The 13732-nt window shown below is 32.0% G+C and overlaps 1 protein-coding gene across 1 annotated transcript; it reads right to left on the bottom strand.

The window, feature by feature from the left end:
- Nucleotides 1-3219: 3219 nt before the first annotated feature.
- LOC149181813 (uncharacterized) lies at nucleotides 3220-3725 on the bottom strand. Its single transcript, XM_089418399.1, has 2 exons — nucleotides 3453-3725; nucleotides 3220-3342 (listed from the first exon to the last, which is right to left on the bottom strand). The coding sequence occupies exons 1-2, from the start codon at nucleotides 3564-3566 to the stop codon at nucleotides 3220-3222; spliced, it is 237 nt and encodes a 78-aa protein (XP_089274525.1). The 5' UTR covers nucleotides 3567-3725.
- Nucleotides 3726-13732: the final 10007 nt, after the last annotated feature.

The raw sequence follows: 13732 nt of genomic DNA, 5'->3' as shown, positions 1-13732 counted from the left end.
TATTTTTATAAGTCTATTCGAGCGTCACTAGGATTTACTTGCGAGTCACAATATCTTCCTGTGTCACTAGGATTTACTTACCAAGAGTATCTTCCGACTTGTTAACTGTCAGTCTGAGTATTTTTTGGCGCTAGTCGAATGATGAGTGGGTGCCTATTTTTGGGATATATCTGGTGCTCCCTACGAAATTTCTTTAACGGACCTGCTCGCCATGTATCTTGATATTAATCATATGTAATATGAGGATTTATGTGGCACATATCTTACATGCATGCTATATGTAAACATCTCTTTATTTAATAGAAAGTTGTTGATTTTTTTACCTGATTTCTTTTTTTCCTTAAAATAAAATTTAATAAATAAACCATAGATTAATTCAAAAATATATCAATTGGATTTATCTTTGAAAAATTTCAAACTTTCGAACTTAAAAATATGACTCCAAGTTTTCACTTTGGTCTAACCATTTGAGAAATGCACACCACTCTCATGGTGATCTCACACAAATTACCAAATATCTATCAATAAATTTAGTTAGTTTCTGAATCTTTCATGTGAATTTCCAAACTAGTGTTTACTAATGAAAAATGAATTTAGTTTTGAGTTCAGGAAAAACTTAAAAATATAAATTAACCCATAACAATTAAAGCGAAATTTGCATTCCATTCCCATGTATATAATAAAATTAACTGCAATTCTCACTCATCATTTTCTCCGAAATGGAGATATGACATTCCAAATAAATCTATCAGCGCTCTGTTTCTTCAATTCAGCGCAAGTTTTTGTAAGTTTTGCAGCCCTGCAAGAAGAGACCAAGGGTTGTCCCGATAGTTTACACTAGGCCATTCCAAAGAAAACTCTCGGCACTCCCGTTCTTTAATTCAACTCTGGGTTTTTTGTAAGCTTTTTGTTCCGATAGCTTACAACAGACCCTCAAAGGATTTCTTATGTAATTATATTACACAATATGGTATTCCTATGCCTTTAAATAGGCTACATTAAATGAGGGTCACTCCATGCAGGTGGGCGTAGGTTTACAAGTAAAGATTATTCTTGGGTGATGGGAGCATTCCCCTATATACATAGTCTCTCGTGTTTTTGATACACTCATAATCCGGATCACTTGACACTGGGTTTGATGTCTGTATATTGACATTTCCTGCTCATTTTCATGGCCAAGGATTTCTGATATGTCATATTTTCTCATTCGATGCCTTGTCTAATTTCTCTATATGGTTTCATTATTGGCCTTTGTTCTATTTTGTTGTTTTCGGATTTAATGTCTCATATAGTTCGATTTATGGACTTTTTTTGTTTCCTCTCGGAAACATTTGTCTTTACATTTCGTCTATGTTTCATGGTATGCAGAATTGTGTCAGAGCAACATGTCTCACTTATATCATATATACATGTAACCCTTTTATTTAATATAACACTATTTTTTTATGTTTGAAAAAAAATTGGCTACATTAAAAAAGAATATTATTAAAAACGCTATGGTTTATAAGAAGAGCTTCGGCATAAATCACATATAGAAAGACCTTTGTCGACGCGTTTCGAACCAGCAAGTGTGGCTCATCATCAGGACAAGTTGAAACAGATCCAGCTGACTATTTAACATCCAAAGCTGGATCTGTTTCTTCAACTTGTCCTGACGATGAGCCACACTTGCTGGTTCGAAACACGTCGACAAAGGTCTTTCTATATGTGAATTACGCCGAAGCTCTTCTTATAACTGTTATGGATCATAGAAGTCTCAATTCAACAAACACTATGGTTTGTTAAAACCCTTAATTTAATATCTTTTAATAATTTAAAGTCAAAATATCTACATACCAAGACATTACAAGACTTCACCTCAATTGTATTTTAATTATTAATAACCTTTTTTTCTTTTTTCTTTTTTCTTTTATTTATGTAATTTGATAAGGAATGATAAGACCAAACAAGTTTTTTCCATTATAAATAAGTTGGAAAATCACAATAAATTTAGATTATTTAATATAGATTATTGTTTAATATAGATGATTTAAAAATTTAATTTACATTGGTAACTGGAAGACCAATATAATTTAATAAATTATGAAAACAAATTTAATGAATTCATTTAAATAATTATATTATTTTTTCATAGTTATTAAAAAAGATTCATGAAGGAATTGTCCATGAGAAGGAATCGAGAATTTTTTAATTTTTATTTTAACTTTATTGTTACTGTTTTTCTAGTCATACAAAAAAACAGAATCATATTTTTTATTTTTAGTTTAATTTTATTGTTACGGTTTTTCTGGTTATAGAAAAATAGAATCATGGAGGTGTTGAGAATGAGATTTTAATTTTAATTTTATTGTTAATTTGGTTTAGCTATAAGAATTTAGAGTAAATTGTAGAATGTAGTTAATTGGTAGAGGATTTGTTTAGAGTAAATTGTTAATTTTAATTTTATTGTTAATTTGGTTTAGCTATAAGAATTTAGAGTAAATTGTAGAATGTAGTTAATTGGTAGAGGATTTGTTTGGTGGTATAATTTTTATTAAAAATTTAATTATGGAACAGTTAATTGTAAATTTTTATTAAAAATTATAATTATTAAAATATATAAATGAATTCAATTTTTTTAAAAATTTCAATAACTCCTTAAAACACTTCCATTCTCCAACTCCAAATTATTCTAGATATTAAAAAGTTGGGAAAATATCCTATCAAAACACTTCAATTATCCAAATTATATACAGAATTCTGCATATTATACCGCTGGGAAAATATCATCCCATCAAATGTGGGACACAATTGAGAAAAAAAATGATAAAAAAACCAAAAACATTGAACATTTCAATTCTGCATATTATACCGCTGGGGAAAAATTGTGAAAAAAATGCACAAAAAATAAAAAGCATTTTAAAATACAAACTGCCAGCATTGCGACTCCATGATACAGATTCTGTGCTGTAAAGGTTTTAAATGGCCCTCTGAATTTGTGTCATTAGAATCCACGATTTTGGGCGATTTTAGCAGAATTCGAATGCCCAAATTTTGGCGAGCTAAAACTGTGGGATAATCATTAAAAAATAATCGGAAGAATTAAATTAAAGAAATTGTTCAGGAAATACAAAGAAGGGAAAGTCGTCCAGAAATATAATTTAAATGAATATATTTTACATAATTTATCACATCAGTGAAATTCAATTTGCTGGCTCGTTAAGTTCATCCTCACAGCAATCAGAACCTAACCAATGTCTCATAGCAGTGGAGACCGTCAAATTCGGGGGCAAACTTTACTGTCGCCCGTTCCTCCTTTGCTTTTCTATTTAATTCACCGCCCTGCCGACTGTAACTCTGATCCTGTGAACCCAAAAACCACCATAATTAGAAACCCTAACCCCAAGAAACAGTAACCCCTCCCCTCTTTGCAGAACCCAAAATGATGAAGAAGCAATTTTTCATATACTTACATGATGGCCATCCGTATCTGATGTTGATGGAAGGCGATGAGATTCGAACCTGCAGAAAGCCCCAATTGCGGCAACCGCAGCTGCTATTGTGAACACAGGCGTATTCACTGCCATTTTTTTGACTTCTTTATCTGCTGATTTGCCACAAATTTGTATGAATCGCAGAAACAGAGATTGATACTCCCTTCAGTTGACACCGAATTTTGAGTACAGTGTGAAAATTGTAGAGATTCGGACAGAAATTCCCGATTTCAAAAGCATTCAGACGATATTGACTGATAAAGTAGGGAGGAAGTGGAGGGCAATAAATAGGAGAGAAAGGCGCGAGTCAGTATTTAGGCGGGTTTCCAAATTCAAAATGAGTGATGTATGGATGGTATTCGGGTGGATGAATGCGAATGCGAATACATACAGAGACATCGACACATTCTTTTATTAATCGGAATCTATTCGTCGGGAAAGGGCGCACACGGGTTGACAGCCATAGCCGAGGTCAGAACCCGTCTCCCAAGACTGTCGTCAGAGTCTCTTAATGATGCTATAGTCCATGAAATAGCACTTGCCTTGATTCAATACCATTTATATATTGTGCGGCGGCATTCATACTCAACTACCATGGGTGAGAGGTTTTTTTTTTACCTTTTCTTTTTACGAATTATGAATTATGAATTATTTAGAGCGAGATATTTATTAAGAGTATTATATGAGACTCAATAAAATGTAGATATTTTTTCAAAAATTTAATTATAAAAAAATCATCCTCAACTCCTCCCATAAATAATAAAATTATTTAAATCATGAAATTTAAACCCATAACCTTGTAATATATTTTCTTTTCATTAATTTAAAGTATAAGGAGATATCACAGTTCACAATTTATAAAAGGTCAAAATTAACTTTGACTGCGTTGAATTTGCGTCACAAAGCGGGGGAAATATGCAATAAGTGCCGCTAATTGCACGGTGATAGTTATTGTCCTCTTATTTATTCTTTATTGACAGGTTGTATATTTATTGTCGAGAAATTACACAACATTAACATTATGATATCAATTGTTGAAATAGAAAGCTCAAAAAATTATTGGCTCAAAAGTTTTGTTAGAACCATTTTAATTTTGTATTTTAATACTCTATTTTAATTTAATCCGGATTTATCATTTAATGAGAGGGATCCAATCTATCGAGTCTATCAAGTTTTGCATAGAAAAAAAAGAAAGGTTTGGAGTTGCCCTTATATTGAGCTATAAAATGTTAATGAGTTTCTCATAGAATACATCACACATGGCCCTCATATTGGGCTATAGAATGGGTCTCTCATAGAATGCATCACACATCGCCCTCATATTGGACTATAGAATGCATCTCTTGGTGCAATTAATATAACATTTGTGGCCTGAATCTTATGACCATGCAATAGTCTAATTGTTTATGTTTAGGTTTTGGGTCTATCATAGAATGCATCACACATCGCCCTCATATTGGGCTATAGATGTGTCTCTAAGCTTAATTAATATAACATTTGTGGCATAAATCTAATGACCATGGCATAGTCCAATTGTTTATGTTTAGGTTTTTTTTCATTGAAATCTCTTGAAATCATATTTTTGAATGCATAAATGAATTTAGTGCTGCCAAAAAAGCCCAAAGAACTTGATTCAAGTATATTTATTAATTTAAATTTGTGATTTTAACAAATCTCTACTATATTTGAGGCAAAATTTACTAAAATATATACCCAAAAAAAAACTAGAAAAAAAAATCACTATATTAAAGATTTAGACTATAATTATTTAAACTCTTATTTAGTTTGCAATACAATTTCAAACAATTTATAACCCCAATTTAATCAATGCTAATCATTATTAATCAATGCTAATCACTATTGGTTAACCCATCTTACATGGATATGGAAACCAAGTTAAATTTAGATCCATAAATATATCCAAATTTATAATAAATAATTCTTAAAATATCAACCAAATAACTATATCAACCCAAGTTGGAATGAGCTATACAACTCGAGTATATTTTATTTTCCATCTATACCACTTCAAACAATTCAACAATCAAAACAGGGAACTTCCCTACTCCATAAAGCATGCAAAGAATTACTTTTATTTATATTTAAACCAAAAATTTCTCAACATATTCAAAAGGAAAAAGAAAAATTGAACCATAAACTTTCATTGACCAATATAGTAATCAAGAACATACTTGACTTTAGAACTTTTATCATTTCTAAAATTAAGTTTGGTCCATGAATCAAATAAATTGTAGCTTTTTTGACAAACAATTTCATGAAAAATGCAAATATGAGGAGTGAATAAAGCATACAAATTCTATTAAGTTTGGTCTATGAATCAAATAAATTGTAAATTTTTTGATAAACAATTCCATTGAAAATGCAAATATGAGGAGTGAATAAAAAATACAAATGTTTACAATAATAAGCGTCAATTATAACAACAAACACATCATTTTTAACCAATTTTATTTTGAAAATCAGAACCAAAGAGAAGGGGAAACAACTTGAAAACATGTATTTTTTAAGGTCATTTTAATCTTTGGTAATATAGTGATCAACTACATTCAATTCCAATTAATACTACCCTCTTGAAATTGTGCTGACTGAATTCCGTACCCCTTGAGTGAGTTGTTTAGATTCCAAACAGTTCTAAATTTATCTAGAGCAAAGTATAACCATCAATAAAGAATGTCACATTGGAACTACAAGCTTGGACTCGCACGGGATAACCACCTCCTAAAGCTAGCCAACTACAAATCCAATATAATAAGGCAACATTCTAATCAAATTAATGTGTGGGAAGCATAGTGTCGATGTTAGGTCTTAGTAGTAGATCCAAGTGGTTAGTCGATAATACCACAAATTCTAACTCTCCTCGAAACCATTACAATTCATACCAAAGTTTAATATTATAAATGTGCATGTGGTGGTCAACTGTAGTTTTTGGCTTTACTATCCTATAATAAACAATATAATAGAGATGAAAAAATAAGAAGGGAGAAAACAATGAGAAATAAACCGCAAATGGTAAAATCTATTAGATTATACCATTCCATATGTTGTATTTAGTGTGAAACTAGCCTCTTATATAAATATAGATGACCATAATGAATTATTTAGTTATTCACTTCCAACCAAATCCATGATTGTCCATCCCTAACTTTATCTTGCATTCACACATAAACATTACTTATGATTCATAAGTAGGAGTTACTCTAACATATTCATAGTTCAACTCTCTTTGAACTAGCTCCTTTTTCATCTTCATCATATACGCTCACCATTCTTTGTCTTTATGCCCCTACAAAAACATAAACAATTTCACTCCTCCTACATCATGACCAATCATCATCATGGTTTTTGTGTGGTTGACCCATAATCATTGTACCTTTCATTTTTTTCATTGGCGTACCCTCAACCATTACAATCCTCAATATCCCAATTCGTTTCTTCTTACCATAAACAACACATCACATTGTGTGGTTTCTGTTGACCAAAAAAATTAATGGTTTTAGCCATGAACCTTTATTTACAAAGTGGTTTTAAGAGTACCATAAAATTTCCAATATAGCACATTTTGGGAGTTTACATGCCCCATTATGCTTGTACCACATTATTGATTTGGGTACTACTTAGGGATGCTATTTTCATTTGCATCGTTTTTTCATGTACACAATAATATTATTCTTACCTTGTTTCTTTTATTTATCTACTTCCTTGTATGTTTTCTCTCTTCTTTATTATTTGTGTCTTCATCATTCATTTTTTCCACGATGATGCATCATTTTCTCTTTCATCATCTTCTTCCATTAGTGTCCACTCTTTGTCACTACATCATTCTTTTCTCATCATCTTCTTTCATCATACTCTTTGTTGTCATCTTCTTCTATTATGGAATCTTCTTCTCTTTCATTTTGGTACTTTGATTTTTCTTGCAAACAACTAATTACTGATGCAAAGTGAAGTGGATTAATCTCAAAAGGTTGGGATAATCTCAAAATTTTAGGACCAAGTTATAATGAACCGAGAGGTTAAGAGGTTGATGAATCATGTAAGTAGAAATGATTCTACAAATCCATCTATGGAGATACATGAGTGTCATCCACTCTACTCATCTATCTCCATAGATATAATTTTAGGGATCAATATTGTGTTACATGATTCATCAACATCTTAAGCCCTCTCTTCATTATAACTTGGTCCCAAATTCCTGAGATACCTTCTAGATTAATCCACCTCATTTTTCCCCTTTAATTGAAGATTCAACTTCTCCAATTTCACATCAAGATAGCATGTGATACTTCTTACATGTTCATACCTATCCTAATGGTTAATTCCATAACTTAATTTCACATCCTCTCTATGCATAAGAGAATACATGCTACACAATTACTACATGTGTGCCTTGACTTGACAAGGCTTACAAAACACCAGGGGAAAACAGCTCGTTTGTTGAGTATAATGAAATATGCACCCCGTGCTTTTCAATTGATTACATGTGCATCTTTACATCATATTCAAATAAAATACAACAAACATTTAAAAATGCTTCTCTAATTACAATTTGACCATTACTCCATGATACTACTCAAGAAATTACAAAAATACTACTTAAAAAAATTACAAACCCATTACATATACTCATTTATATCTCATGAATGTACATATATTTTTTCCTTAACACTTCAAGAGAAGTCTTCCTTCATACATTTGAAGTGAATAACCTCAACTTCATAAATCCTTAATTGATATATATTAAATATACAAATACCCAAAATAATAGATGCTCATACACTTTAAAATTTTACTATGACTTTTAACTCAAAATTTAAATAAATTTCAAAATAAACCATTTTTACTTTTACTTTATAATTTCACTTATCCATATCAATTTTATCATTTCACTTATACATATAAACTTTTAATGTCTTTAATTTTAGTACTTCTCCAATGATTTTATATATACTTTTCTTTTTCATAGGATCCTCTTCATCATCTTCTATCCTCCTTTCTTGACCTTTGGATCATGTTCAAACTCGTTAGTCTAGAATCCCTTTTAACATAGACTGAACTCCTCTTAACTCGTTAGTCAAGAATCCCTTTTAACAGAGACTGAATTCCTTTTAACTCGTTAGTCAAGAATCCCTGTTAACATAGACTGCACTCCCTTTAACATGGACCAAATTCCTTTTGGCATCACTCCTACCCTATTTTCATTCAAGTTATGCAGCATGTTCCGTAAATTTTTGGCAATTCTGAACCGCTTTATGTTTTCTTTAATTATTTTTGTGGGAAATGTCAATTTCATTTCTTTTACCAAAAATAAGAAAGGGTTTGTAGGGTTGTTACAACACGACTGCATACTCATGCAAACTATTTGTTTTTAAATTACTTCCACTCGTTGGTAGATTCTCTCATACGTCCATGGATACCAAGTTTTCTGCATTAGAAAGCCATTTTTCCTTTTGTCTATTTTTTTATAACAATAATTGGTGTCAACCATAAAATTAACAGAAACAACTGCATTGACTCACCAATCTTATATGTCGTTAGTTCGACATTTTTTTTGTTAACCAAAACCTAAATGCGTAATTGTTGTTTGTTCTTGCAAACACTCGATCTACAGTATAACTCACTGTGATCTCTTCCTCGTTCCTTCTCTTGTTTCAAATTGCGAGTGCTCAATCTTGTTTTCCACTAAGCGTGACTATTTTACCTCGTTACATTCTTGTATCACAGCAATTTTTGCAATTTCTTTACACATCCACCACATCCCAAAGTTGCAGTCCTTTGCAGTCATATGGGAAGACAAATCATGCTTTCTTGGCTCTTTCACAAACCTCTGAAGATATAGCACTATTGGAAGATTTTGGAGATAACAGATATTGCTAGCTCTAATACCAATTGTGGGATTTATCAGAGTATAATATACAATTTATTAACCTATAATAAACACATGTAAATAGATATGAAAAATTAAGAAGCAAGAACACGGGACAATAAACTCGGGAGGGAAATGATATTGGATTGTATGATCTTCTACATTACATTTAGTGTACAATTGGCCTTTTATATAACTATAAATATTCCTAACAATTTATTTACTTATTCAATTCCAACCTAATAAACACAAGTAAATAGATATGAAAAATTAAGAAGCAAGGACATAGAGGACAATAAACTCGGGAGGGAAAAGATACTAGATTATATGATCTTCTATATTACATTTAGTGTACAATTGGCCTTTTATATAACTATAAATAATCATAACAATTTATTTACTTATTCAAATTCAATCATCATAATTATTCATCCCTAACTTCATATGACATTTACACATAGACATTAGACATTAATTATGATGCAGATGTTACTCCAACACTAGCCCCATATTGTTTTCCAAGTTTACAATGTTGTACTATATTACTCCAAAAACCTTTTGTCAAATCTCATGTATAGTAACCACAAGAGTGTGTCTCACATGTTATAGCTTGTTTGCGTATGGTTGTTCTAGGTTTGTTAAGTGATAAACATTGAGCCATTGTTATATAATCAACTGTCAGCTATTAATTTTTGTGAAATGTAAGGACTATAACTTTATATTTTTGTATTGTTTTATTGATAAAAAATGTATTTTTATTATATAATTGAATTGGAAATAGGAGAAAATAAATGGAGGGAAAGAAATTGCAAGATAAAAAAACTTATGGCTAAAGGAATAAGTTTTTTGAATTGTTTGTTTTACTTGAAACTCTTAATCTTATGAAGATATTTTGGACAATTTTATATATCTTAATGTATATATTATAAATGTAATAAAATTACATATACTTATTATTAACATAGTATATGATGTTTTTTTTACGAAATTTTATGTGTTAGCAATATTTTGTATTAGTTGAATTCATAAACATTTTTGGAAGTAATGACCCATGGTGGCTTGACCTAAGCTCTGGCAGCCATCTCCCTATGGCAGGTCTGTGCCCATGGAGTTTTTTGCTTATCGGTTTCTGCTAGTGTTTACTGTCTGACCACGGTTGCTCGGGGCAAGCCCGTTTGGCTCGCTATCCCTGCCTCTTTGCCTCTTTCGGAGGCGAGTCTGGCTCTTTTGTCTTGTTTTTTGTTTCTCCGGTTTGTTAACGCCTATTGTAGTCATGCCACTTGGCTTGGAGTCCCTGTCCCTCTGCATTGTCTCTTGTGTTCACTTGGTTGTCGTAGCATTGTGCTCCTTCCTCCTCGGGCGCCTCCTGCTATATTGTTTGCTCGTCTTCTGCGGTTTTAGTTGGAAGGGATGATAGGTTTCTTAGGATTGGTCCTATCGACCTTTGAGGTGGGCATGTCAGCACTTTCTCAGGATGTGCCTTTGCAGGCTTCCAATGTGCCTCTGCAGGAGGAAATAGCTGCGTTCAACTCTCTTGTGGCCTCTGGCCTGAAATTCTGCAAGCAAGGGGACTCTAAGTTTGTGAAGAAAGCTAATGATATCCCCAAAATTGATATATTTGCCCTTCAAGCTCATTCGAGAGCTCTCCACATGGCTGACAGAGGCCTCATTAGGCAGTTCATGGGCCTCTGGCCTTCTCCTCGTATTGTTAAGGCTTGGGTTGAAAAAAACTAGAATCATCTGATCAAGGGGGGAGTGATTTCCTCCTTCTGTGGCAAAGGGTTCTACATTTTTTACTTTGAAAATTGTCTAGATAGGGACCTTGTTTTTCGGAGTGGCTCGTATTTTATGGGGGTCCAGGGGTTCTACCTGGATAGGTGGAGTCCCAATTTCAATCCCGACTGTCATGTTCCTTCCTCAGTTCTAGTTTGGGTGAAACTCCCTTACCTCCCACTCCATTGTTGGAATGATGCGACCTTCCGGCTGATTGGGAACTCTCTTGGGAAATACATTGATTGATCTAAACTTAAGGATGGCCTATTCTCCTATTCTCAGATCTGGGTGGAGGTGGACCTAGAAAAATGGTTTTTGGCGGAAATTAGCCTTTGTATGGATAGTTGGTTGCGTGTACAAGAGGTTGACTATGATGAGTTTTCGTTCAAGTGAAAACTGTGCCATGAAATGGGCACTTTGCTAAAGGCTTCCCTAAAGTGGCTGACTCCATGGAAACACCTTCTGGGGGATCAAGAGAGCAATGGACTCAAGTCAAGCACCACAAATCCTCAAAGCACCAGCCCCATGATAGTGCCCCTGGTTTGGGGATGGCCTCGGCCCCTGAGTTGCCTGCCGGGATGGGATGGCCCGGGATTGGATATTGCGAACAACTTTGAAGTATTAGGCTCTGAAGCTGGTATGGCTAAAACTCAAATTACATATTAAGTGAATCCAACACCTATTCACTTTTGACACCATGATTATATGTTAAATTCATTTGACTAAGTCAATTTTGTCTATCAATCTTTCCTTTAAATTTTACTTAGAGAAATTCTTTGACTTCAATCTAGGAAAACCCCATGCCCTCCACTTATCACTCTTGACTTTACTAGGGCTATGCATATGCCCATTTACATGTAGTTTAAAAAAAATGATCTCCAATTTTTTTTTCTCCTTTTGTGATAAAAAAACATCTCCAATGTACCTTTTTTTTCCCTTTTGTGATAAAGGCACTTACAAGAAATTTAAATATAATTAATTACAATGTAGCAATAACTCTACACAAATTTTCTAAAAGTCCTTGATTCATTCCACCACCATCTTCATGATAGTCACATGCAACAACTCACAATGATGGCTCTGATACCACATGTTACAAGTAAACATGCAATAAAGATAAATATAATTAATTATAATATAGAAACAATACTACACAAATTTCTTGGAATAAACCAAACCATGTATCCACACTCATTCATTCCACCTAACCATCCTCATGACATTGTCACGCAATAACTCAAAATGACAGCTCTAATACAACCTATTAGGAACAAACGTGCAACAAAGATAAGCATAATTAACTATAGAACATAGCAACAACAAAACACAAATTTCTCAAAAAAATCTAGTGGATCCCTTGATTCATTCCACCTAACCATTTTCATGATAGTCTCATGCAACAACTCACATTGATGGCTCTAATACCACAAGTTAGGAATAAACATGCAAAAAAGATAAATATAATTAGTTATAACATAAAAACAACACAACACAAATTTCTTGGAAAAAACTAAGTGATCCATCCACACTGTATTCATTTTATCTGACCATCTTCATGATAGTCTCATGTAACAGCTCACAATTATGACTTTGATACCACATGTTAGGAATACACATGCTAGAAAGATAAATATAATTAATTTTAACATAGCAACAACACTCCACAAATTTCTTGAAAAAAACTGTATGAGAAAAAACTAGTCATGAAGTTTTGATTACCCTTTGTTTAAATATGAATAAATTATTGGTCAAGTGAACATGAAACCTACTAACTTCTAACACCTTACAATAAATAATTTTAAACCTACTTTAAAGCTTTATTACATGAAATAATATGGGAAATACACCATGTGTCACCAAAACCATGCCAAAAAAACCATAATTATAAACAAAACTTATTTAATCTACCACTTCATCAAATTTATCAAATAATTATCTTAACGAAAAAAATCTTAATGTTAAAACACACATACTTTATAGTAACTATTTATAATAATTTCCATGACATTTTGAATTTTATATATATATATATATATATATATATATATATATATATATATCTTTTTATTTAAAATTAAATATCTGATTCAATATGATGAATGCTTATTCAAAAAAAAACCTAGTCTTCATACAATTTATAGCTATCACAAAAACAAATTCCATCTAATAATACTTCTTTATAAATTGTAAAGCCATAAATAAATTTCAAAGATAACTTGGAAAAGAAAAAAGAAAAAATCATCTAATTATATCAAAAGATCAAGTTTTAATCACCTCTTTATAAACTATTTTGATCACTTTTTTATAAAATATAAAAACCTTAAACAAATTTAAAAGAAACAAAAGCATCTTTTTTCAAAGGCCATAGCATGAGAAAAGTTCAACCATTAGTATAAATATTATAAGCATAGTAAGTTGAGCTAACATGTCAACCAAACCAACCAAACCATAATATGTAGCTAGAAAATCCCTACCAAAATAACAATATATATGTAACCTATCTCACCAAAATAACAAGACATCTATCTCAGTAATAAATATGCAGAATTGAAATTGGAGAAAACAAAACGGCAATACATAGCTACAAATTCCCTACTATATA

This window comes from Pinus tabuliformis, chromosome 3_2 (assembly GCF_031772625.1).
Source record: "Pinus tabuliformis cultivar Carrire ecotype Pingquan chromosome 3_2, CPIR1, whole genome shotgun sequence".
Lineage (NCBI taxonomy): Eukaryota > Viridiplantae > Streptophyta > Pinopsida > Pinales > Pinaceae > Pinus > Pinus tabuliformis.
This window is presented reverse-complemented; position numbering and strand designations above follow the sequence as displayed.

What these genes read in the sequence shown, in the direction of transcription:
- LOC149181813 (XM_089418399.1), bottom strand. Translation starts at nt 3,566, where the DNA reads ATGGCAGTGAATACGCCTGTGTTCACAATAGCAGCTGCGGTTGCCGCA. An exon ending in CAGATACGGATGGCCATCAT is followed by an intron (nt 3,343 to 3,452) that starts GTAAGTATATGA and finishes TTGGGTTCACAG; the next exon opens with GATCAGAGTTACAGTCGGCA.